Source organism: Meles meles, chromosome 7, assembly GCF_922984935.1.
Source record: "Meles meles chromosome 7, mMelMel3.1 paternal haplotype, whole genome shotgun sequence".
In the NCBI taxonomy this organism is placed as follows: Eukaryota; Metazoa; Chordata; class Mammalia; order Carnivora; family Mustelidae; genus Meles; species Meles meles.
Window position 1 is genome coordinate 119,167,649 of NC_060072.1, and position 27,661 is coordinate 119,195,309.

Here is a 27,661-nt window from a genome sequence, read left to right on the forward strand (position 1 = left end):
GTCCTAGTTTAATGCATATACAAGCCAATACATTACTCTGCACCATTTTCTCATTTAACAAAAAAATTTGGAGATTGTAATATTAAAACATAAAGATCTTTGCTTCTTTTGTTAGCCACATTTGAATGTATGGATTTATCCTAATTTAACTAGGGGTCCCGAGGATGGATACTGAGGTTATTCCCAATCATTTGCTATTCTCAACAATACTATAAGATATACCTTATCATTTCTCATGTGTGGAAATACATCTGTGGGATAAATCCCTAGAAGTAAATTCAGAATATGCATGCATTTATAATTCTGATAGATACTGCCAAATTCCTTTCCTCTAGCGCCTAGCCAAAGCAGGGATGCCAGATATAATTTCATGCCTTTTCATTTAGAAATACACAATGAAAAGCAGGTTACCTATTAAAGAATTAGAAAGCAGGGCATATCTAGCAATTTACATAGTAGTTTTCACTCAAAAATACATTCAACACAAAGGTATTGTGTTTCAGGTACTTTGGAGACACATACACGCATATATACACACAAATCAAATGCAAACCTCTGCCTTTGTGGAGCTTACATTTGAATTCTACATTTTGGAACTCTATGCTACCTCATTAGTAGCCAGTTAAATGTCAATATCCTGAAAATGATCTGTTGCGATCCTGAGCACAGGCGCCAGACATATGCTACTGGTGTTATTTAAAAACTAACTAGAGGCAGTGTTGCAAATGATTGCATAGCTCTCCATCAGGTCCTTTTCAAACAACACACATGGGTGAGAGCTCTTTTTATCCGACTCCATCTGCTGTTGGTAGTGATCAGCATACTGTGGGCATTGTGGTATCATCTGAGATTATGTTGTGAAATAGGAAGTAGAGTCACAGGCAGATCAGCAAGTATATGCAAACTGTTCAGTTCTATCTCTTCCTGAAACCAAGGGTGCCCAGTTCAGGGTTGAGGAGTAGGGAAGATAAAGTTATCAGCACATTCCCATCAGAGCACAGTTTACTTTTCACAGCCGTTCCTTGACTGTGAGATCACCAGGGATTCTATGGCAAATAGTTTCAGAAGCATACAGGAGCAATACTCCATACGCTGAACAAGGGCATAGAAAAGAGAACACGTAGAAACTGAGGAACACAGGAAAAAAAAAATCAGTGCCAAGGAAAGGGCAGTAAGCGAGTGCAATGATAGAGACAGTATGGTCTTGGCTTTTTTTTTTTTTTTTTTGGTTTCTTTCCTTTCTAAAACGGTAATATTTTAAACTTAAGCACCATCCCCCCTTAGATTTAATTTAATTTAATAAGAAAGGTGGAAAACTACAGCTCTTAAAATCTTGCCAGTATACCATTAGTTCTTTGCAGTCATTAAAAAAACAACAGGAAGTTCAACTTATGAGGACACCAGACACAAATGGCATCTTTAAGTATGAGATGAAGCACAGAAAAGGGCCAATTCCAGAGAGTGGCTCCCCAACCATACCCTGCCTTTTTTTTTTTTTTTTTAAATCTGGTATCATTAAAATTTCATCCAGCACCATAACAGACACACTCAACAATTGATTACTGAATGACTGGTTTCTTAGGACCTAATACTTATGAGTTAGTTTTCCTCACAGTCATTAAATATAGGGCTAGAAGAAGGAGGAGGCTTTTAGCTCAGTCAGCACACTCCGTTGAAAGCTGTGGTCAAGAAGCGACAAAGGCAGAAGCTAGGTGTCTTTTCCAAATTCCCAGCCCAGTACTACTGCTGCCATAGGCTCACCCCGACATGAAAAACATTTAATGCCTCTGACTTCTGGATTCTGTGCTGCCAAACTGCAAACGCTGCGATCTGTGATGACTTTGGCCGATGACACTGTGGCCCTCGGGCTTACACACAGCAGGCCCCGTGGGCAGCTTAATGAGTGGTTATGCTGCTTTGGAGCAGCCTGATCATGGAGCGGCCGGATCCTGGATCCCCAGGGTCTCTGTCATCCTTGAGTGTGCACAGCTGGTGAAGCAATCTGCCCCGGTAGCCCCAGCGCAGGACAGCTCCGCATGGCCCTACTACATGGACTCAGTGCCTCCAGAGTTCCATTTCGTCCCCTTAAAGTGGCATGTGGCACTTTTTCCGAGTCTCCCCGTGGGATTTCCGGGGCAGTGAACAACTGATTGACCTCGTCTGGCAGCAGCTCCCAGCAGGCCAGTGGGCCAAGAAAGAGTGCGGGCAAGGCCCACCGCCCCTCTTTCCCTGGGCTCCATTCCTGCCATCCTACTGTTGGGTCCGTTTCCCCTATGCCTTTCACTTGTTTTCTCCCGACCGTTTTCGCTCGACGTTTCCCACTTCATGTTTACAAAGTGCTTACGCCCACTTGGCGGGCAGCAACCTCGCCAGCCCGAGTCCCTTAATCCAGTCCCTCCGCCCCGCCCCCTGCCTCCCCTCCTCCCGGATCCACCCCCGCCGGTTTACCCGGCGCCCGCCAGGGTCGTCACGTGAGCCTCGACTCGCCCCGCCCCCTACCGTCACGTGAGCCGCCAGCCCCGCCTCGCTCCCGCGCCGGCGCGCTCCGACGTGCCCTGGAACTTACCCTCCCTCGGAGTCCAGCCTGCGGGGACGGGCTGGCCGCAGCCGCCGTGGTGTGAGCGCCCTTCGGGCTCGCCTCGGCGTCCCGCAGAACCCGTGCTAATACAAGAGGAAGCTGCCTCCTGCGAGGCCGCCGTGCTCTCGGTAAGGTGGCGGGACGCGGGTCCCCGTGGACAGAGGGCAGGTTGGTGAGGTGCAGCACAAAGGCGTCCGCGGTCGGGGCTGTGCCCGCCGAGGGCGGCGGAGTTAGGGGGAGGTGTGTGCGGGAGGCGCGTCGCCGCCGAGGTGCGCGCGAGGTGCGGCCGGGAGCGTCTCGGGAGGGGTGGGGCGCAGGGTGGGCGTGGGGGAAGGGGAGCCGTTGCCAGCCCATTGACTGACGTGGGCGAGAGGGTTTAAATGGCTCGAAGTTGTGGCTCCTCTGCCCCCCGGGTTTCCTGACTTCCTGTGTGAGGGCAGCGCCCGCCCGCCCCGCCCCTAGGAAGGAGTGTGTGTGTGTGTGTGTGTGTGTGTGTGTGTGTGTGTGTGTGTAAGTAAAAGGCAGGCTGGTGCCGCCCTCTTTCCTCGCCTTCTTCAGCTGCGTGTGCCCGCTCTCTAACTGCTGTTGGGTGTGTAAACCTCCGCCCCCCTAGGGAGCCCACCTGAGGCCTCCCCTCGAGGACTGCTGACCTTAAACGGGTACTTTGTCTCTGCAGTCTTTAGAAGTGCCCTGCCCCATTGAATGGACACTTGCTACTCTAGCTCTTCTGGGAGCAATCTCCTCAAAGTCCTTGAATTAAAAAACAAACCAACAACAAAAAAACTCTTTACTTGCGTGCTGCCCTCCTCCCATTTCAGCATAGTTTATTGTCTTCCAAGAATGGCTGTCCTTTACGTGTTGTATCTTTAGTTACTGCAGACCCTCTGAGAAGAAATGTCTGCAGGGTCATCATTACAGAAAAATGCAGGGCCTTCAGTTTCAAAGGCTTGTGATGTTTTCCTTCTGCAGCCGCAGTTTTCAATGCATTTGCAAAGGTTAAAGCAAAATGTTTAAAAGCATACCTTTAGGAAAGTTCGGATGTCATTCCAAGTGAAGTGTTTATGATGGGTAAAGTCAGCTAACACTCGAATTGCTTTATGGTTAGGTATGACACACGAGAGCAGCTTTTATCGAATATTTATGCACATATTCCAAAAGGGAAGGAAATGGGGAGGAAAGCTCGGCTTCTGGTTGAGATTCTGCCACACTTCCGAAGCTGAGACCTCGGAAGACTCAGTGTCAGTGAAAGGTTGTTAAAAAGTATCTACCCCTAGCCACGCCTGTTTCATCCGAAAACTTAGGAAACAGTGGCCTAGAGCGGTTATTTATTTGTCCATATCCAGTGTTCCTTTCCTGATCTATAGGAGGGTGTGTTACAGAATGGGTCATCTTTCTGTACCTTGTCTGAGTAGACATTTGGCTGCTGGTGCTAGTAGTTTTCTCTTTTGCTGTGTTTTGAAATGCCTTGGAAACGTTTCAGAATAGGGACTGGGAGCCCAGCACAGTGCCTAAAAGCAGGATCTGAAGAGTTAACCTTGAGCCATGCACCCTGAAGAACCAGACAACCTGGATGCATATGTGTGACCCGTGGTTGCATGTAGCTTTCTGCTTTGGAGGTGTTTGTTCTTGGGGAAAAACAATTAAGTGTAATGAAACAGATTCTATGTGTGTGTGTGTGTGTGTGTGTGTGTGTGTGTATGTATGTGTATGTGTATGCCGGGTATCTGTTGATAGGTTTCTGTTCGTACTTTATCAGCCATAAAAGTTGGAAAAGGTAGAAAACTCATTGATTCTTAATGTGCCATTGGTAAAGATTAGTTATCCGTATATAGTCAATATGTATCTTTAGTGTTTATTTATTTATTTTTAACTTACTATACCAGTTGTGAGGCACAAGTGAAAATATATAGTATAAATGCTGTAGAAAAACAGCTTATTATTTGTAGTTAATCATTTGGTTTTCATTTCATTTAGAAAGTTTCTGTTTGGTGCTGTTTAAGAATAGGTGGATAGACAGTGGTCTTTACAAATTTATGTACTTGTAGTTGTGCAGTTGACATTCCTGAGAATAATAAGGTAATAAAAATTCGAAGTTGACTGAGATAAAAGTGAATACAGTGATGTGTAAAATCCTTATGTGGCACTACCAGTATTTTGTTTACCTGAGAAAATTGGTACTAAGAAAAGGTAACTTAAGGTGAATCTGCCCAAAATGGATATTACAGTTCTCTAGTAGAGGGAGAGAAAAGTGAAATTAAACTTTTATTTTCTCTTGTATTTATACTTTTAGTTTTAATTGCAAATATGCACTGTTTTGTGGAATGAGTCAGACATGAAAAAGTATGATGGTATCACATATCATCATTGTATTTCAAATCATGCTTTTCATATCATCCTCTTTTGAGGAACCCATTGGGTCACTATCTTTGTGGTTTTTCTTTTCTTCAGTTGTTAACTGGTCTGATTATGCCACATCCTTAGTTGTGGATGGCTTTGCTGTGATTCAGCCATTTCCCTATTACTTTTATTGACTTAACAAATATCATGCAGTTTCAGTTTGCAGTTGATTAGCTTTTTATTTGAACCAGACTGCCAAATGCTGACGTGTCTAAGTATCCCTCCCCTGTTGATAATTAGTGCTTCTCAAACTTTAATGTGCATGGGAATCACCTGAACTTCTAACAAGCCCCCAGGTGATACCCTTGGCACTCTACTGCCCAGACCACAAACTACTGCAGTTCGATAGAAATATAATGCCAGTCTCCTGTGTAAACTTATTTTATTTTTATTTTTATTTAAGTAATCTCTACACCCAGCATCGGTCTTGAACTCAACCCAGAGATCAAGAATTGTGTGTTCCTCCAACTGAGCCAGCCAGGTGCCCCTCACTTGGGTAATTTTCAAGCTTTTTAGTACTCACATGGTAAAAAGTAAAAATGGGGGGAAAAAACCCAAGTGAGGTAAGTTTTTTTAATCATCTCATCATGTAATCAACATGATTCTTTTATTCAGACTAAGTCTTCAAATCCTTGGTGTATTTTTACATATACAGGGCATTTCAATTTAGATTAGACATATTTAATATGTTCAGTAGCCACATTTGGCTAGTGGCTACTGTATTGAGCATCACTTCTGGAGTCTAGAATCTAGACCAGAGCTATTCTCTATGTATTTTTAGATTGGCCACATCAGCATCCTTGGGGAACTTGTTAGAAATGCAAATTTTTGGGCCCCACCTAATAGTGCTCTCATTAGGAATGTCTGGGTTTCAGTATCTTGTGTTTTAAAAACTATAGATTATGACTACAGAATATGTATGTGCTATTCTGGATGGGATCCTAGAACAGAAGAAGTCCATTAGGGGAAAACTGAGGAAGACTGAATAGAGCATGGATGTTACTGTATATGATATGTTCATATATATCACTGAATATGATAAATGTACCATACTAACATAAGATGTTAATGGTAGGAGAAACTGTGTATAGGATATATGGGAACTCTCTGTACTATTTTTGCATAATTCTCTAAAGTTTTTTTTTTTTTTTTAATTTCTTTTCAGCGTAACAGTATTCATTGTTTTTGCACCACACCCAGTGCTCCATGCAATACGTGCCCTCCCTATTACCCACCACCTGGTTCCCCCAACCTCCCACCTCCCGCCCCTTCAAAACCCTCAGGTTGTTTTTCAGAGTCCACAGTCTCTCATGGTTCATCTCCCCTCCCAGTTTCCCTCAACTCCCTTCTCCTCTCCATCTCCCCAAGTCCTCCATGTTGTTATTATTTATTTATTTAAGAGAAGCTCTCCAGGTGATTCTGCTCACTAGAAGTTTCAGAAGCCCTGATCTAGATCACTGATACTACCTACACTATTGTACTTTGGGTGGGTAGGATGGCTGCTAAGTTTGGTTTGGTAGTGTAGAAATAATAGTATTTTGTAAGGAGATCTAAAATCTGTAAAGCATTATACCAGGTGCTTTACACATATTTACTCATTTGATTCTCTCAATATGTGGTATCTGCTGTTAATAAGCTCTGTTTCACAAATGGAAGAAAACAAGGCTCAGAGAGGTTTAGTAATTTGTCTTAGATCACATAGCTAGGAAGAGGCAGAGGCATGTGCATTTGAGGAGGGACCATTTTTTTAAGCCATTAGTTAATTTGTCACTATTTTTCTACTCACAACTTTGTTTTTAAAGATTTATTTATTTTAGAGGGGGCAAGAACGAGCACGCATGCAGTGGGGAGGGGCAGAGAGAGAGAGAGTCTGAAGTAGACTCTGCACTGAGTGTGAAGCCAGCCCATCACGGGGCTCGATCTCACAACCCTGAAATCATGCCCCGAGCTGAAACCAAGAGTTGGACGCTAAATGACTTTGCCACCCAGGTGCCCCTGAAACTTTTCCTTTTTTGAGTTAAGCAGTGATTAGTGTGGATACTCTGTGTCATGCCTTATAGTTTACAGAATACTTTTTCTCTTTTCCATTGTTTGTTTTACAGGTAAGTTAAGGGGCTTAGCCATCTGAGTGCCAAGAAATGGCAAATCCTAGATTTAAATTTCAGGTCCCTAACCCTGAGTTCTGTGCTCTTTTGCTACAGAAGAATTTAGATTACATTTTGCAGTTTGAGTGGTATCTTTAAAATACCAATATTTTGCTACATATTACTGATTTGTTAAAAAAATCAGTTTTATTGAGTTATAATATGTGTATACTAACATAGAGTAATACTCAGTAATAGAAAGGAGTGAACTACAGCTACATACAGCAACATGGATGACTCTCAAAAGTGTTGTTCTGAGTGAAACAAGCCAGATGTAGAGGGCTCATGTGGTATGGTATTTGTGGGTACCTTCCTGTCACCACATTACTTCCTTTAGTAAGCAGTGATTATTGTGATGCTCTGTGTCATGCTTTATAGTTTACTAAGTACTTTTTCACATTTTCTCTATCTGTTCTCACAAGAGTCTCAAATTTTTTTTTAGTATAATTGACATGTAATGTTATGTTAGTTTCAGGTGTACAACATAGCATTTCAACATTCTTTCTCTCTCTCTCTCTTTTTTTTAAAGATATTATTTATTTATTTGACAGAGAGCACACAAGCAGGGGGAATGGGAGAGGGAGAAGCAGGCTCCCCGTTGAGCAGGGAGCCCAATATGACACTTGATCCCAGGACACCGGGATCATGACCTGAGCCAAAGGCAAACACTCAACCAACTGAGCCACCCAGACACCCATCAACATTCTCTATCGCGTATGCTTTGCTCACCACAAATGTAGCTACCATCTGTCACCATACACACTATTGCGATATCATTGATTATATTCTTTATACTATGCCTTTTATTCCCATGACCTATTCATTCCATAACTGGAAGCTTGTATCTCCCAGTCCCCTTAACCTTACATTTTGCCCACCCCCCTCTGTTCCCCCTCCAACCCTTTCCCAGGATCTCTTAAGGTTTTATTCTTTCCTGTTTTACAGATGGATGTGCGATTAGTTTAGGCATTCATTAGCTGATAAGCCTTTGAGTTGATTCCAGTTTCTAGCACTTACGAATAAAGCTGTTGTGAATGTTCATATAAGGCCTTTGCGTGGACTTATGCTTTCATTTTTCTTGGGTAAATACCTAGAGGTATTGAAAAGCAGTGGCTAGATCGTAAGGTAAATGCATGCTTAATAACTTTATAAGAAACTGCCAAAATGTTTTCCAAAGTGGCTTTAACATTCTGCATTCCCACAAGCAGTGAAAGAGAATTCCAGTTGCTGGTATCCTTACTACATGAAATATCCTTTATATGTATTTAAAGCCATCCTAGTGTGTGTGGGGGAGTGATAGTTGGTGCTTTGAATTTATATCATTAGGGTTTTTTAAAAACAGTATTACTGAAGTATAATTGCTGTGTAATAAGCTGCATATATTTTAAATGTGTAATTTGAACATATCTAACTCCCACCTTGCCCTCCAAATTTCCTTGAGCTTAAGGGTAATTCATCACCTTGTTTTCTGGTCAATATTGATTTGCTTTCCAGAGCTATAGATTTGTTTGCATGTTGTAGAATTGTGTATAGATGGAACCATATAGTATGCACTTTCTTGTCTGGATTTTTTTTTTCTACTCAGGAAAATTATTGTGAGATTTTTCCAGTTTGTTGTGTGTATTAGTAGTTCCTCTTTGTTGCTGAGTGATATCCCATTGTGTGGATATACCACAATTAGTTTATCCATTCACCTCTTGATGGTCATTTGGATTGTTTCCAGTTTGGGGTTATTAGAAATAAAGCTGCTGTGAACATTCACCTACATGTCTTTGCATGGATACATGCTTTCGTTTCTCTTGGATAAATACCTAGGGGTAGATTCCCTGGGTCCTATGGTAGATATATGTTTAAAATTTTAAGAACCTGCCAAACTTTTTCCAAAGTGATTTTACCATTTTATATGTCCACTAGCTGTGTGTGAGAGTTTTGATTGCTCCACATTCTAGAAAACACTGGTGTATTGTCAGTCTTAAATATTAGTTATTCTAGTGGATGTGTAGTGTTATTTCTTTGTGACTTCAGTTTGCATTTCTCTAATAACTAAAGATATTGGGCATCTTCTAATGGTCTTACTTACCATCTGTAGATCTTTGGAAAAGTGTTTATATCTTTTGCCCATTTTTTATTGAGCTGTGTTATTGACTTGTACAGTTCTCTCTATATTTCAATATGAGTCCTTTGTTGAAGATAAGTTTGTGTCTATATTTATAAGGGATGTAGGTCTTTAGTTTTTCTTATAATGTCTTTGTCTGGTTTTAGTACGAGGATAATGGTGACCAGATAGAATGAATTGGGATGTTTTTCTTCTGTTTCAATTTTCTTCAAAAGCTTTGTGTAACATAGGTATTATCTTCCTTATATTTTTGGTAAAACTCTCTAGTGAAGCCATCTGGACCAGGACTTTGTGGGAAAATTATTTATTTGCTTATTATTTATTTTTAAAGATTTTGTTTATTAGAGAACATGAGAGTGCGTGCTTGAGAGCACACAGCAGGGGGAGCAGGGAGCTTGACTCCAGGTCCGGCTTGATCTCAGGACCTAGGGACCATGACCTGAGCCGAAGGCCGATGCCTAACCAGGTGACCCACCCAGGTGCCCTGTGGGAAGATCTTAAAGATTTTTAAATACAGATCAATTTTTTTATTAGAGGGCTACTTAGGTTATCAGTTTCTTCTGAAGTTCTGGTAATTTGTCTTTCAGGAAATTTGGTCATCTAAGTTGTTAGATTTACTGGCTTAAAGTTGTTCATAATATTCTCTTATCTTCCTTTTGATGTCTTTAGATCTATAGTTATATCAACCCTGTCTCGTTCCTGATATTGGTAATTCATGTTTTTTTCCCTTCTATTCTGGATCAGTTTGACTAGAGGGTTAATAGTATTATTGATCTTCTTTAAGAACCAGCTTCTGATTTCATCTAACATTTTTCTCTCTTTTTTTTTCTTTTTTTTTTTTATTGATTTCTTCTCTGCTCTTTATCATGTCTTTTCTTCTGCTTATTTGGGGTTTAATTTGCTCTTCATCTAGTTTCTTAGAGTGGAAGTGTACATCAATGATTTGAGACCTTTCTTTTCTAATATGGGTATTTAGTGCTATGAATTTTCTCTGAGCACTACTTTAGCTGCATCCCGTAAGTTTTGAGATGTCATGTTTTCATTTACATTTCAGTTCAGATTTCCTGTTTGATTTCTTCTTTTCCTTGTGAGATATTTAGAAGTATGTTGTTTAGATTCCAACAAATTTGTGGGTTTTAAGCTATGTTTTGTTAATTTATAACTTAATTCAGTTGTTAGAAAATATACCTTGGTATGATATCAGTCCTTTTAAATTTATTGAGATTTGTCTCATGGCCCAGAATACAGTCTGCAGAAAATATATGTTTGTAGGGGACTACTGAACTGACTGTCCCGTTTTTAGCACTTTCATTAGCTCTGTATGAGTGTTCCTGTTGTTGGTATCAGCACTTTGTATTGTCTTGTTTTGTAAAAATAACTTTATTGTGGTAGGTATGTGATATCTTGTTTTGATTTAACTTGCATTATTGGATTTTCAGTGTTTTGTAAAATAATTTAAATTTTAGTACAAATTGAGAATCATGGTGTGTTTTCTTTTCCAGGAGAGGACAGAAAGCTCTGAGGCATTGATAATAGTAGTAGGTCATCATTTGTGTGCTACATAAGTGCTACTTTTCGGTTTTCTAAAAGTTTGAATGTTTGCCTTTTAAAATTTACTTTGAAAGAGGATCTGTAAAACCTATGTGAGGATTTAGTGACTTTTGTGGCTTTTGGGTAGACAGGTATAAGGTGATTTAAATTGTAGTCTGTAGTGGCTATTTTGATAATATATAGACAATAGTATTGTATGTATATACCACTTTTTTTTTTTTGAGATTATTATATACCACATTTTGATTAGGCATTTATCTATGGGCATTTGGTTTGCTTCCACCTTTTGGCTGTTGTGATTAGTGCTGCTATTAACATGGATGTCCATATATCTTTTCAAGTCCCTGCTTTCTGTTCTTTTGGATGTATACCCAAAGTGGAATTGCTGGGTGTTTTGAAAAACCACTGTACTGTTTACCCCTATGACTGTACCACTTCACATTCCTACCAGCAATGCACAAGAATGGCAATTTCTGGGGCACCTGGTGGCTCAGTCAGTTAAGTGTCTGCCTTCCGCTCAGGTCATGATCCTGGGGCCCTGGGATTGAGCCCTGCATTGGACTCCTTGCTCACCGGGGAGTCTGCTTCTCCCTCTCCTTCTGTGCTCTCTCACTCTCTCACTAATAAATAAATAAAATAATTTTTTTTAAAGGTCAGTTTCTCCACATCCTCATCAACACTTATTTTGGTTTTTTTTTGGCTGTTGTTTTGTTCTTTACCATAGCCATCCTGATTGGTATGAAGTGGTGTCATTGAAGTTTTGATTTGCATTTCCCTAATGATAGTGACATTGAGCATCTTTCCTTGTGTTTATTGGCCATTTGTGTATCATCTTTGGAAAAATACCTGTTCAAGTCCTTTGCCTATAGTGGCTCTTACCACTTTGTTAATTTGGAATAGGTTGGCATCATTTAAGCATTAAAAAAAATAGTTTCTTCTTACTTTTTTTTAAATTTTAAGTTACTGATGTCTGACTAGAACTTTGCAATGGCCAGATGTTAAGTCACTACAATTGTATTTGCCTCTGTTTTGTAGATTATATCTTTTTTTAAAGCAAAGGATTTGGTAAACATTTGAAAGTAATTGAATGTAAATAGTCATTTCAAAGATTTTCTTTAAGAGGGTAATGTGTATAGTTTTGGAGGAATATCTGAATGGGTTGTGAAGAAAATGAACTTTTTCTTCTAGAGTAAGTTATTAGTGGGCTAGAAATCCTATTAAGCTTTATAAAGATCAAGGTTGTGATTTTCTGATTAATGTATGACAACTTGTGTAATGGTATGGTCTGAGATCATGAGTGTCGGTGCTTCCCCAAAGGAAAATCAAGGTGTTCTTACTAAAAAGGTGGGCAGGTGAGATGCCATAGAGGCAAGATCAAATTTATGTGAACTGTAAAAAAAAGTTAATTTTTTTATTAATTATTAATGTTTTCCCCTAAAGAGTTTATTTGGGAGGGAAAGAAAGCACAATCAGGGGGAGCAGCAGGCAGAAAGAGAGGGTCCCCCTGAGCAGAGAGCCCCACATGGGGCTTGATCGCAGTCATGATCTGAGCTGATCACAGATGCTCCTCTTTGTGTTTTTTAAAAATTTTTGATTAAAAATGATTATTTTTGAAAGTTCTTAGTAAGAAATTTAAAAAATGGGACTCAGGTGTTGAGGGTATAGAAGAATCCATTGGTTGGAGTGCATTTAGAAGAGTAAAAAAAAAAACAAAACTGAAAAATATGGAAGCAGAATTGATCATCAAAGAAGGGTGGTTTTAAAGGTTAGCATGGAGCCATTATCAATATAGGTGCTTATGAAGTAGGAGAATCTGAAGGGAGAGGAAGTTAACTTACTGGCTCAAGAAAACCTTTTTGTTCCTTAGACTTTTTACTAGTTCTGTTTGTTTTTATCTTATAGGCTATCTTCCTGGTATCCTGCACCACCACATTAAAACTCTTATGTGTGCAAATGGATCTGAAGGGAATAAATTCCAGTTTAATCTTTAGTCCTTTTTGGTCTGAAAGGGCTTGATCAGGGTGCTATACTCAAGTACTGTGTGTGTGAAATTTTTAATACAGTAGGCTCCTAACTTTCTGCTGTCATATATCAGCTAGATCAGTATTTACTCTCCACATAGAGATTATTTTAGAATGATTTTGAAAATATAACAACCATTGATAATAGAGAATCCTACTCCTGTTAAATAATTAAAATTCGTGTTTTGATGAGAAAGCCAGGCATGGATTCTCCATAAATGCAATGTGATAAAGTAACTAAAGAAGCATGAGTTTATTTAAATTATTCAAACATATGTTGGCGTAATGTAAGGTATTTTAATATGAGTATAAAATATACATGGTATCACTTTTAATTTGGATTTAAATTGAGTCCTTAAAATCCAGAGGGGAAGGGTCAGTGTGGCACTATAAGATGCTCTGGGCTCATCTTGTGTATTTTCTGCCACAGTACTTGGATCAGCCATTTCTCCAAGAGCCTTGGTTCCTTGGAGAATGGTATTAGAAACTGTATCTGGGTGCTAGGTAAACTTATTGCTACTAGGCTGCCATTTTTGCTGATAGAAATGTGTATACTAAGATGTGTATACTAAGCAACATATATCTGTAATATTCCTGTTTTTTTTTGTTGTTATTATGTTGAGTTATACATCATCAGTTTTTGATGTAGTGTTCAGTGATTCATTAGTTATTTATAACACCCAGTGCTCATCACAACACATGACCTCCTTAATACCCATCATCCTGTTACCTCTTCTCCCCACCCCTCTGTAATATTTCTTTATGAGATCACCTTTATGTAACTTTATCTGTAGTAAGCTAAAAATGAGTTCATATTGATGTCTCCAAATCTAATCCATGAGATCATTCTAATATTTTCCGCAGGATTATAAATTCCCACTCAGTCATCGAGAAACCTGGCTCCCATCATCCGAATTCCATTTAATTAATTATTTGATTTTAGTGTACATATATGGCAGTATCAGAGTTTTTGACTTATATCCCCATGGGAAATGTTTTTATCAGCTTAGAATAGAGTACTTGTGTAGTTCTTTTGCCTGTATTCTTATAGACCTCACTTATTTCCAAGATAATTCCAACATCCTTCTCCAGAGGTTGTTCCATGTATTTGTCATATTGTTAGACTGTCTTGTCTCACCTGCTTTCTTGGGAAATCCTGTGATTCCCCCAACCTCCTGAATGATTTTTTTAAAATCTGCATACATGGAAGTTCATGCTTTGTGTTATAAAGATTAATGGGTTTTCACAGGTGTACAGTGTCATATATCCACCATTACAGGATCATACAAGATAGTTTTATTGATCTAAAAAAGTCTCCTGTACTTCACTTACAGAATGCTCCTTCCCACACTCCCATTCTGGCAATCACTCTTTTTATGGTTTTGGCTTCCCCAGAATGTGATACACTTGAAGTCATTCACTGTGTAGCATTTTCAGACTGGCCTCTTTCACTTTGCAAAATATATCTAAGATTAATTTGTATCTTTTCTTAGTTTGATACCTTATTTTTTAATCACTGAATAATATTCCATTGTATGGATGTCTCACAGTTTATCTTTTCTCCTATTGAAGGACATCTTGGTTGCTTCCAGTTTTTGGCAGTTATAAATAAAACAACTGTAAACATTTGCATGCAGGGCCTTTTGTGAACATAAGTTTTCAACTTATTTGGGTAAATACCTTGGAAGGTGATCACTAGATCAGATGGGAAGACCATGTTTAACTTTGTAAGAAGTTGCTCAACTGTCTTCAAAGTGGCTGAACCATTTTGCATTCCTACGGGCTATGAATGGAAGTTCTGTTGTTCTACATCCTCACTTGCACTTGGTGTTGTCAGTTTTTTGGATTGTAGCCATTATAATAGGTGTGTGCTATGTGTCTTGTTTTAATTTATTAATTCCCTAATGACATAATGTTGAGCACTTTTTCATGAGCTTATTTGCCATCTGTGTTTTCTTTCATGGTATCTTTTCATATCCTTTTTCCATTCCATTCAGAACCTATTCCATATTGAGTTCTTTTTGTTGACTTTTAAGAGTTGTTTATTTGGTATACAAATTCTTAGCTAGATAAGTGCTTTGGAAATATTTTCTTCTTCCATGTGGTTGATGTTTTTATTCTCTGAGTGTCTTCCACAAAGCAGAAGTTTTTAATTTTAATAAAGTTCTAATTTTTTTTTTAAGATTTTTTATTTATTCATTTGAGACAGAGAGAGAGAGAGAAAGAGAGAGCTTGAGCAGGGGGAGAGGGAGAAGCAGACTCCCTGCTGAGCCAGGAGCCTGATTCAGGACTTGGTCCCAGGACTCTGGGATCATGACCTGAGCTGAAGGCAGATGCTTAACCATTTGAGCCACCCAGGTATCCCTGTTTTTTGTTTTTTGTTTTGTTGTTGTTGTTTTTTTTTTAATGGATTTTGTATTTGGTGGTTTATCTTGAAACTCATTGTCAAACCCAAGGTCATATTTTTTCTCCTTTAAATAAGAATATTTTCTCCATTCTTGTAACAACTCAAAAAAAAAGTCATCATGTCCACCCTCATTTCTGACTAAGACTTCATGGCACAAATTGCCTTAAAATACTCCATCCAGATATCATTTTTAGTAGAATATGCTTGCTTCCCCAAATGCTTCTTTTGTTGTTTCCTCATTTTTGTTTCAGATTTAAATCTTGGTTTTGAATTTCCTTTACGAGTTTATGTTTGTGTTCTGTCCTGCTTTCTAGTTACCCAATTATTTCCTGTATCCTTCTGCTATCCCATTTTTGCTATTTCCTTATGTCTAGAATAGTTGATAATATCAGTCACTGTATTTTTTTTCTGTTCTTTAGACCTAAATAAATGTCTTATATTCTGTACTATTTTATTTTTAGAAAATAGAGATCATGCATTATGAAAAGCTAAGTGCTTACTAGTGGCTTATGATTTCTTGTTGTACAAGTATATGGTTTACAAAATTATTTAGTATAATTTCTTATTCTGAAACTTAATACTGGAATTGTCCTTAACTATTTGTTGTGGGGGCGCCTGGGTGGCTCCAGTTGGTTAAGCTGCTGCCTTCGGGTCAGGTCATGATCCGAGGGTCCTGGGATAGAGCCCCGCATTGGGCTCTCTGCTCGGCAGGGAGCCGGCTTCCCCCTCTCTCTCTGCCTGTCTCTCTGCCTGCTTGTGATCTCTGTCTGTCAAATAAATAAATAAAATCTTAAGGAGCACAACAAATAGGTTTTTTTTTTTTTTTTTAAGTTTAATTGATTTCTTTAGTAGAGGCCTGTTTCAGGATTTGTCATTTTAAACAAGTGCTTTTTTTTAAGATTTCATTATTTATTTATTTATTAGACAGAGATCACAAGTAGGCAGAGAGGCAGGCAGAGAGAGAGGGGGAAGCCGGCTCCCTGCCGAGCAGAGAGCCTGATGCAGGGCTCGATTCCAGGACCCTGGGATCATGACCTAAGCTGAAGGCAGAGGCTTTAACCCACTGAGCCACTCGGGCACCCCTTAGACAAATACTTTTAAATCTTCTTGGAGAATTTCATGTCAAGAATAATGGCTTAAATTGTATTTTTAAGTTGGTTAATATTTATGTGTGAGGCTATATTAATATTTTGTTGCTCATAGCACTAGAATTGTTAAATTGGTTTTACATCTGTGTGTTAGGCTTAATGTGTAGACTCATTCCAAAAAAATTGTAGACTTATTAATTACGGGTACATTTACTATATGTCTCTTAAACGAGTGTTTACTTGTTTACTTTTTGGATATACCTAGTAAAGATATCATGCTGAGAGATGTGCTTGATTAAAACAGATGTCCTGGGGGAGGAAGATAACGTGCTGAGCTTTGTAATTTGTGGTAGGAAAGAAAAGGAGAAAAAATGGCAGAAAAAGGAGGAGGCCATTAGATTTTAAAATAGCCTGGTAGGAAGTTCTGAATCAGATGTGGGGGAAGAGAAGTAAAAGATGTAAGCAGTTGTGTGTGTGTTTATCTCTGTGTATATCTGTTCTTGTTCAAACATGAGGAAGAAGAAGACTGGTAGGAGGCATGGAAAGCCTTCATGACTATTTATGAAACTGCCAAGTAAACCAGTGGTTGGTGCTGGGCAGTAGGTATGAGAAAACTTTATATGTATTGGTGGTCAGGTAGTTAGTTGTAAGTGACCTTGTGATGAATATGGATAAAGGAGTGTGATGAGTGTAGAGCATATTTCAACTGGAGGAGAGTTGCCTTCAGAGCATTGTAGTTGGATTGGTAAGGAATCTAACCAAAATACTTGAGAGGGTAAGATATCAGGATAAACAGTGTTAACCTAGTCTAAAGAGAAGATTAGTTTCCACAAGTTTGGAAAATAGAGAAAGAAACAAACAAATGAAAAGTTAAAAAGGTAAAAAATTTTTTAATATACTTTTTATATATATATATATATATATATATATATTTAATTTATTTGATAGAAATCACAACTAGGCAGAGAGGCAGGCAGACAGAGAGGAGGAAGCAGGCTCCCTGCAGAGCAGAGAGCCCGATGTGGGGCTCCATCCCAGGATCCTGGGATCATGACCTGAGCCGAAGGCAGAGAGGTTTTAACCCACTGAGCCACCCAGGTGCCCCTATACCTTATATTTTTTAAATAAAATTAGGCAACATAACTTAATTATTTGCAAATGATTTCCACTTAGAGCTGAGTTTCTAGAGCTACCCCACAATTTTAATTTTCTTTGCACCCATAGCTTATAATAAGGCTTTTTTCTTGTTTTATGTAACTTTTCCCAGATCTTGGGTTGTGATACATAATTCCTGCTGTGTGACTTTTTAGAAGTTTATAATTTAATAGTGTCTCCTAGGGGCTTCCCAGTTTCATTCCTCATTTCACCACCCCAATATTATAACTAGGAAACGATCTCGGCACCAGTTCTCCTATTCTTATCCCATTGTGTCCACTCTTGCTCATATTGCTTGCCTTGATACCCAGCTGCCTTTTCTGTATAGAAGTTTTTGTCTGCGTCTCCATTTTCCTTGTCCTTCCAGTCTCATTTTCTTTAAAGCTTTAGATTACGTGTCTCGTGTTGAACTAGTAAATTGACTTATCTTTCTCCCTAACTCCTCCTTCATACTTAGCTTTTTAGTCACTGGGCAAGGTGTGGTCATAAAGCCTGGCAGTGAAAGGGGCTGAACTCGCACTGGCTTTTAACCTATCATTGCTCCCCACTGCCTAGCTTCTCTGCTCCTAGTGTGACTTACGGTTTTCTTGTTATTCTTCATACTTTCCTTTTCTCCATTCATGTGGGTAAATATCTGACTAATTACAGTACAGCTGAGCTCAGAGATATTGCTTAAGTTATTTTATTACTTCCTGGAAAGAAAAAGAAAAAAAAAATCACCTGAGGATAAGTACTTCAGTGTGGAATTTTGAAAAGTTGTAGCAAAAAACTTTTATTCATAAGCACATTGTGACTGATGTCCTGGAAAAGAAAGTAAAGGCTGAACATTTGGAAGGTTAGAATCTGTATTACTGCTATGCTATGGGAGAGACCATGCAGACTTGGCGGGGCCAGGTGGGATAGAGACAGGAAGTAGCTTTTGGATATGGTAAGTGTTAGGTACCTTGTAGAACACTAGGTTGGATTTGGTTTCTGTGGTTCATTGGTCTCTTTGATTTTTTATTTTATTTATTTATTAAAGGATTTTATTTATTTATTTGACAGAGATCACAAGTAGGCAAAGAGGCAGGCAGAGAGAGAAAGGGAAGCAGGCTCCCCACCGGGCAGAGAGCCCGGACCCTGGGATCATGACCTGAGCTGAAGGCAGAGGCTTTAACCCACCGAGCCACCCAGACGCCCCCATTGGTCTCTTTTAATGTAGGAGAATCTTCCTCCTGTTTTCATTTTTTATGAAATTGAGTATTTTGGAGAGTTCAGATCTGTTATCTAATAGGATGTCTTACACTTTGGAATTGTTTTCTAATAATTAGCTTAGCTTTAAAATTTTTTTGACAAGAGTACAACTTAGGTGACACTGTGTACATCACATTAGGAGGCATATATCATACAGGTTGTCCCACTGTTGGTGTAATTAAGTTTGTCACTTGGTTAAGCTCATGACTGCTGCATTTCTCTTATTTGGTGCATATTCCTCTATTTATAATTAGTAAGTAGTCTGTGGGGAAATATGTTAGGACTCCCAGTAGCTTTTAGTATTTGTTTTCAGTCTATCTGCTCAGTACCTTAAACTTGAAAATGTGTTCCATCACTTTAACAATTTTACAAAAGTTCTTTCTCATATTACTAGAAAATTTAAAAGATATTTGTTAGAATAAAAAATAAAGGGCAGAAATGAAGTTGAAATTACGTGGAAGTGAAGTAGAAGGGGGTAGTGTTGAAGCATATCTTTTTTTGGGGTATGGTTTGGAGGATGGCATGCAACACAATTGTGTTCTATAACATTGTAGCTATTATAAAAATGTAAACAATCCATTATAGCTATTCTAAAGCAAGAGCAACGTTACATTATTAGCCTTTTTAGAGCAATCCTGCTTGAAATTAATGAACTTTATTTTTTTTATAGGTTTAAGTGTAATACCGGATATTTATTTCTTTTAAGGTAAGTTTTTTTCTTTCTTTCTTTCTTTTTTTTTTGAAACATTACTATATTAAATTTTGTTATCCAGGTAGTTTGTCTAGAAAGTAAATTTCTGTTACTGAAATTGGATCAATAATTCATTTGTCATCTGGGCTTATGGGCTTTGTCTGTTACAGAGAAGAAAATTGTCTTGAGGGGAATGATTGTTAACTGCACATATAGCGCTCCGTAATATGATGCCCAACAGTTGGCCACTGAAGATTGGTTGGTTGTCACCGCTCTTTAGGTTTACACAGTTCTGGTATATCTCAGTATGCAGAATTGCTTAGGTTTCCCTTGGGAGCCTTGAGCTCTGGGTTAAATATTAGTTTCCTAGGGATGCTGTAACAACGTGCCACACACTGGGTAGCTTAAAACAATAGAAACTTATCCTCTCCCAGTTCTGGAAGTTAGATGTCCAAAATAAAGACATTGGCAGGGCTCTGCTCCCTTTATGAAGGCTTTAGGAAGCAATCTTTCTTTGCCTCTTCTTAGCTTGTGGTAGTGGTTGGCAGTCCTTAAAGCTGCTTCACTCTAGTTTCTGCCTCTGCCGTCACGTAGCCTTCTTTCCTCTGTGTGTCTTCTCTCCCTGCTTCCAATTCCCCTCTCTTTATAAAAACACCAGTCATTGGGTTTTGGTCCCACCCTAATCATGTATGACCTCACTTAAATTGATTACATCTGCAAAGATCCTATTTCCAAATAAGGTCACATTCACAGGTCCTGAGGTTAGGACTTGAACATACTTTTCTGGGAGACACAATTCAGCACAACACATTCATGGCTGGGACTTGAGTTGTAGCAATATGAGATGCTGTGATCAGTTGGAGGCTTGAGTACTCTCTCTGAGGTACTGAACTATTTTGGAATTGATATAGGAATAAAAATGAATCCCTGGATTTCTCAAGCCAGTTTAGGGCTATATCTATTTCAGACTTTGGCAGAGGGGGTGAGAATTTTTAACATATCCAGATAAAAAGACTCGTTATTTCTTTGCATTTGTGGCATTCAGTCTGACAAGAGTTGTGGCCCTCCTGAGGTAGACATAAGAGGGAAACAAAGTAAGCTAGGAGTTTCTTTTCTGTGTGTGCGTACTTTGCCCAACTATGACAATACTGTCCTTTTTATCTGTTTATGTTAGGAAAGGAAACTTGTAAAATTGGCTAACTTTTTTTTTTTTTTTTAATATTTATTTGACAGAGAGAAATCACAACTAGGCAGAGAGGCAGGCAGAGAGAGAGGAGGAAGCAGGCTCCCCGTGGAGGAGAGAGCCCGACGCGGGGCTCTATCCCAGGACCCCAGGATCATGACCTGAGCCAAAGGCAGAGGCTTTAACCCACTGAGCCACCCAGGCGCCCCAAATTGGCTAACTTTTTTAAAGCTCATTAGTAACTCTTGGTCATTTTAGAAAATAAGGGTTACAGGGTTATTGAAATTCAGCTCTACTTTCAAAAAAGTTCTTAAGTAAGTGAAGCTAGCTCAGCGCCTGGCCCTTGGTAAGTGCCTGAGACATATTTAGGGAGCCTTTCTAAGAAAGTGAAGGAGGTTTGAGGTAGTCATGAAAAGAAGGAAAGTTCTCACCTCTCATTTTTGAATTTTTTTCTCTCTGGCTGATCAGGGTATTTACTATTCCAATAATTGGTTTGGTTTTGTTCATAAATGACTAGAGAATGTAGATTACAGTTAGAATTAGTATTTTTAATATAGGACAATACATACGATACTAGACACATGTTTAGTTTCTGGGGTTTGAGATTTGAAGGTAATATTCTTTAAGGGCCTATATTATATGATGCTTACGAATAAATCTTAAAAATCTAAGCTATGTTAACTTTTTCTTTATTCTTTTCCTCCACTTAAATAAAAATAGCTCTATTAATACAACAAGCTGTAAAGCCATAATGTGGCATACCATTCTGTTTGAGAGGTGAACATTGTTGAATAAAAATGGCCGACAGATGTGGGAAGACTATTCCAGGACAAGTGTATATTGAAGTGGAATATGATTATGAATATGAAGCTAAGGACAGAAAGATTGTGATAAAACAAGGGGAACGATACATCTTGGTGAAGAAGACCAATGATGACTGGTGGCAAGTCAAACCCGATGAGAATTCCAAGGCGTTTTATGTGCCAGCCCAGTATGTTAAGGAGGTCACCCGCAAAGCTCTCATGCCGCCTGTTAAACAGGCAGTTGGACTGCCAAATAATTCTATGAAAATGATACAGAGTCTCCATCTTCAGAGGTCCACAGAAAATGTGAACAAATTGCCTGAGCTTTCAAGTTTTGGAAAGCCATCATCGTCTGTTCAAGGAACAGGTCTTATTCGTGATGCAAATCAGAATTTTGGACCCAACTATAATCCAGGTCAGACTGTGACCCTAAGTTTGGACCTGACCCAAAATAACGGAAAGTTTAACAGTGACTCACATTCTCCTAAAGTTTCTGGCCAGAATAGGACGCGCTTATTTGGTCACTTTCCCGGTCCAGAGTTCTTGGATGTAGAGAAAACCAGCTTCTCCCAGGAGCAGTCTTGTGATTCAGCTGGAGAAGGCTCTGAAAGAGTACATCAGGATTCTGAGTCTGGCGATGAACTTAGCAGCAGCTCCACTGAACAGATAAGGGTAAGATGAAAAGTAGAATGATGCAACACTTATACCATCATAACAAAAATACTACAGATTTTAATCAAAATCTTTGTAGGAGTTAGGAATTGTTTGTTTTGCTTTGTTTTTAGACTATACGGGTTCTGTCCTGATTTAATGAGATGGAGAATAGTATAACAAATTGTCAACTTCATAAAGGTTGACTTTATGGTTTCCATACTTTTTATGCCTTTATGGGGTTTTATGTGTGGAAAAGGTTTTTTTTCTTTTCTATTGAATTTACTTAACTTACCCAGTGATGATATTTCTTTTACTAGCCAAAATTTGTTTTCTAACTGTACTCATTTTGACTTGTTTCCATTAAGTTTTCAGGTAATAATGGGCATTTGAGGAAAGATATCCCTGGAATGTTAGTTACTTTTTTTTTGAAACTGGTTTATTGACCTTGAATATTTAAATAAATACAGAGCTCACAAATCTCTACCTTCATTCTTGCACTTTGTGTCCTAAGTGTCTAAATATACACACCTTCTTGCCTGGAACAGTAGCCTGAAAAAAATTTTGTGTCCATGATTTGATTTTTTTTTTTTTTTTTTTGGCTCCCTTACCTAACTTTATTTTGAGATTAGTTTTTACCAGTTTGTCAAGTCAAGTGAAATAATTTTAAAAGCAAATGTAGGAAATTGAACTTGAATGTATTTGGGGAAGTCTAATTTTAAGTGAAATTGAAAATTGATAAATTTTTGGCCTAAAGCTCTATTGTAAGATTTAGTCATCTAGTTGAGCTCTTAGATGTGGTCTAATTGTTTGTTTTTCCTGTAGCTTTTAAATTTTCTTGTGACCTTTTGAATGAAAGTAAGGAAAAGGAAAGATTCTTTAGAGAAACTTCTGATGTTTAAGATCAAGGCAGTTACATGAGGTAGCACTACCAGTTCACCATCATGTGTCTTGTAGGCTTCTATTTCTTTATGTGATACTTTGACATAGGATATGTAATGTTTCTTGGATTTTTTTCTGTTCATGCTCCTTATTGAACTAGCGGGACCTGGGAAGGACATGTTTTCCGTTGCCAATAACCATCATTGTTACTGTGCGCTTCAGGTTATGTTTTATTTTTAGGTATGCTAGCAGTCCTGGATTCTCTTCATCATGCTCATTGTAAATTCACTGCATGGAAGTTCGTGGCTCCTAACCTCTCCTGAGCCCCTATCACTGTTTGGAAATCCTGTTAGATCTCTCTAGCCGGTCCTTTTCCTAACTCTTCACCGCTAGTGTTTTAAAACTTTTTCATTTTTTCCAGTTCTCTCTCATTCACCCGTTTTTCCCTGCTCTCTTATCTCAGATAACCTTACCTTCTATTCACAGCCTAAATAAAAGCTTTGGGATGGAAAATCTTTGGTTTTGGGGAGGAAGTGTTGCACAGCAGTTGATAGTGCTGGCTTTAGATTTGGACATGGTTCCATATCACTTACCAGCTGCGCCATAACTGCGGCAAAGTACTTAACCTCCGTGTGGCTCAGTTTCCTCCTCTTAAGATGGGGATCCCAAGGTTGTTGAGGATTATGTGAGCCACTGTAGCTAATATACTTCGAGCAATGCCTTGTGCATAAATACATTATATATCTATTGCTCCTTGATACATTACTGTTAAGTCTGGTGGCTTAAAACAGTAAACATGATCTCGGTTTCTGTGCTCAGTAACTCAGAAGCAGATTAATTGAGTGGTTTTAAAGGCTTTGGGCTGACGAGGGTATGGTCTTATAAAGGCTTGGCTGGGGCTGGAGAAGCTGCTTCTGATTCCATCTGGTTCGCAGGGAGCTAGCTGTGCCTCCTCACAAGTGCTGGAATGGTGTAGACCAGCTTTCCCTCAGAGGGAGCAGTCCAAGATGGGACAAAGCATTGTCTTTTATTTTTTAATTTTTATTTATTTATTTTTTAAGGCATTGTCTTCTAAAAGCCGGATTCTTGAAAATCGCACACTATCGTTTCCTTTTGGTTATACGTTTTAGCCGTATTCTGTGTGGGAGAAGGCAACATAGGGATACGAATGTCAGGAGAGGAGGATCACTGGGGGCCTTCTTGGGGCTGGCTAGCATAGTATGTATTCAGTACTGACTTACAAAGAGAGCTGTCGTCGTCGTTTCTAATGTTATTTCCCCCATCAAATCTGTAAGTACACCTGTATCAGCAGTCCCCTTTCCCACTCGTACAGTGCAAGCATTGCCTCTCTTATCCAAGGGCAGTCTCTTCAGATCTGCTTTCCCACGCTTTTTCACAAACCTTTTGCTAAAGATTATGCAGCATTGTGCTCATATGGCTTTAGACTATTTTTGTTGGTGATTTTTTTTTTTCTTGCAGCACTTTTAAGTATTTTACCCCCTCTTTTTGTGTGCAGGGTTCCTCATGAAAAATGTGCTGTACTTCTTTCTTACTCTTCACTTCAATAGTTCAGGTGTCTTCTCCGGAGGCTTCTTCAAGCGTTTCTCTGCATCTTTGGTTTTTTGCAGTTTGTGTATGATATGCTTTTCTGTAGGTTTTGAAAATGTTTATTTTGTTTTCATTTTGGGACCTTTTTTTGACATATCTTTGGGCTGTTGATTCTTCCCCAGCATATTTAGTGGTCATCTGATCAAAGAGATTTTCTATTTTTGTTATAGTGTTTTAATTTCTAGAATTTCTTTTTGATTCTGTCTTTGCTTTTCCATCTGCCTGCCTACATTGTTTTTGAATGTTGCCTTTCTTTCATAGTTCTTAACATGTAATTATTTAAATTCCCTGATAATTCTAACATCAGTGCTTTCTTTATCTCTTTCTTTATGTCTAACTTTACTTTATCTCTTCAAATGTTTTCTTGCCTTTTGCCATATCTTCTGATTTTTTTTTCAAAGTCAGACGTGTTACTGGGTAACAGGAACTGAAGTGAATAGACCACTAGTGTGAGGTGTTAGACTAATCTGGCAGGAAATTGAATTGTGTTTGTTTGTTGTGATTTTAGGTACCAGAGACTTTAAATTTCTCAAGTATCCATGTTTGGGGGCTTTTCTAAGAGTTTCTCATTAATGTGTGGTTCCCCACTAAGTCTTCTTGTTCTCTCCCTGGCTGGGAGGGGTTGAAGTACTCATTACTTGGTCCACATAGCTTCCACTAACACCATTTAGAGGATGGCTTCCTTGCCACTTGGCAGTAGTGAAAGTTCTGACTTTCCCAGTAGGCTCTCTCTCTCTTCTGTGTGTGTGTGTGTGTATGTGTGTTGGGAGTGGAAGGTGTCTTGTTACTGTCTGGCAATGACTGTCCTTTTCTCTTTGCCTTTTCTGATACCACTCTCATAGGGGTTTTGGGATGCCTTGTAACAGCCTGGCAAGCGTGTAAATCTAGGTTACCTGTTTGCCATTGCTGGAGATAATTTGGTAGGACTGTTGGTTTTTTTTCTGTAGCATTTGGCTGTTGTAGAGTGGTTATGTAAAAAAGTTTTCAGTCTTGCTCAGTCTTCCCCTTTTCTGGTCCTTTTGCTAGACAGAGCAGGGATTTGTTGGGGCTTTTTGGTCTGTGTCTGTTAGTGTTTCTGGTTTTTGCTGACTTCCCCCTTTAAATCTGGGATATATGAAGCCAAAATTAAATATAGGAAACTCAACCACCATGTTGTTCATTGGGTCCTGAGGTCACTAGTTGGTCTGCCTTCTCTTTTAAATATATTTTTTCTAATATTTTATTTATTTATTTGACAGAGAGAGAGGTCACAAGTAGGCAGAGAGGCAGGCAGAGAGAGAGGGAGAAACAGGCTCCTCACTGAGCAGAGCCTGATGTGGGGCTCGATCCCAGGACCCTGAGATCATGACCTGAGCCAAAGGCAGAGGCTTAAACCACTGAGCCACCCAGGCGCCCCTGGTCTGCCTTCTCTTTACCTTTCAGAGTCTTTGGGTGTGTGTGTGTGTGTGTGTGTGTGTGTGTGTGTGTGTGTGTGTGTATGTTTTAATTATTTAATAATAATAATTCTTGATCACTTTCACCTATTTCACCCATCCCCCTCCCCTCTCCCCTCTGGAACAACCAGTTTGTTCTCTGTATTTATGAGTTTGTTTCTGGTTTATTTGTTCATTGATTTGTTTTGGTTTTCAAATTCCACATATAAGTGAATTTATATGGTATTTGTCTTTCTCTGCTTGGTTTATTTCACCTTCGTTATAACCTCTAGGTCCATCCATATTGTCATAAATGGCAAGTCTCTTTCTTATGGCTGAGTAATAGTCCAGTGTGTGTGTGTACATCTTTATCCTTTCATCTACGATGGACAGATGTTTTCTTGTTTGCTTTGTATTATGTCCAGTGTTTTTATTTGTAGTTAGTTTGAGGAATAGGGAATGTACATATATTTCTTTTATCCAGAATTGGAAGTGGTTGATAAGTTTTCAGTGGTCATTTTTAAGTATTAATTTTCTTGACCTCTTAACAGTGTTGTTAGTCTGATCATCTATGGGATATCCTCTCATCGTAAGCTTTCATCACATCCTGTGCACCTCTGTTGTTGTGCTCACCACAGTTATGGTTATTTTCTTCCTTCTTGCTAGTCAGTCTGTAATCTCCAAGGCATGCTAGTTATCATGCCTTTGTCTGTCTCTGCATATCAAGTACTTAGTATAGTACCTGGCATATAGTAGATAGGCTAAAGGCTTCTGGAATGATGACCAGTGTTTAGTAACAAATACTTCAAGTAAAAGGGGAAAGGGAAACTTAGGTTAATGTCCTGGTAAAGACGCATATTTCTTTTTGAAAAACAGTAACCTAGAAGTGCTGTGATCCTTGCCTTCAGGCATATCAAAGAATATTAGGGAGATGGAGTCAGAGGTAAAAAGTTCTAATTCAATACAGAGATTCCAAAATTTGAGTCAAAAATTATAAAATTGAGTTTGGCCCTTCACTCCCAGTAAAATGGATACATCATTTTATTGTCTTCCTTAGAGCAACAGATTTTTAGGTCATTTCAAAGTTCATACTAATGGTTGCAAAGAATATGAAACTTTGAAAATCAGTATGTTAGTTCAGAGCTCTAAACCTTTAAACCGCCTTAAAAAAGGAGCACCTGGTGGCCCAGTTAAGCACTTGACTTCAGCTCAGGTCATGATCTCAGGATCCTGGCATCAAGCCCTATATCAGTCTGTGCACAGCAGGGAGTCTGCTTTTCTCTCTCCCTCTGCCCCTTCCCCTGCTCATGACTTAATCTCTCTCTCAAATAAATAAATAGAAAATCTTAAAAAAAAAGAGAGCCTTAAATACTACACACTTTGCTCCTGATGCTCTGTTTGCATTTCATGATCTCACTAATGCTACTTTAATATGTATTTTACCAGGCTTGAGTATCGAGTTTCTCAGTTCCATATAATTATTAGACAGTATTGTCTGAAACTGGAGAGTAGAAATGGTATGGTAGATCTTTGTCTATACGCGTGACAAAATGCCAGACAGAGAAAGGACAGTTAGAGAATTGACAACCTGACGTAAATTTAGGAAGGCCAAGCAGCTCTAATGCCTAGAATCATTATTTTAAAATATATGAATATTTATGATGGCCATAAATTTAGAAATGTTTAAATTAAGTTCTAGATTTTTAGGTGGTAGATACATTTATAGAAAGAATATCTTCAT

General features: G+C 38.8%; 1 protein-coding gene across 4 annotated transcripts in view; it reads left to right on the plus strand.

The window, feature by feature from the left end:
• The first annotated feature begins 2,571 nt into the window (after positions 1 to 2,571).
• The window catches only part of ARHGAP12 (Rho GTPase activating protein 12), a 110,044-nt gene continuing 84,954 nt past the window's right edge, over positions 2,572 to 27,661 (plus strand). For all 4 annotated transcript variants that reach the window (XM_046011732.1, XM_046011734.1, XM_046011735.1 and 1 more), the window contains exons 1-3: positions 2,572 to 2,706; positions 19,361 to 19,396; positions 21,285 to 22,039. In XM_046011732.1, coding sequence (XP_045867688.1) covers positions 21,362 to 22,039 — 678 coding nt within the window. In that variant the 5' untranslated portion in view covers positions 2,572 to 2,706; positions 19,361 to 19,396; positions 21,285 to 21,361. The remainder of the gene's footprint in view (positions 2,707 to 19,360; positions 19,397 to 21,284; positions 22,040 to 27,661) is intronic.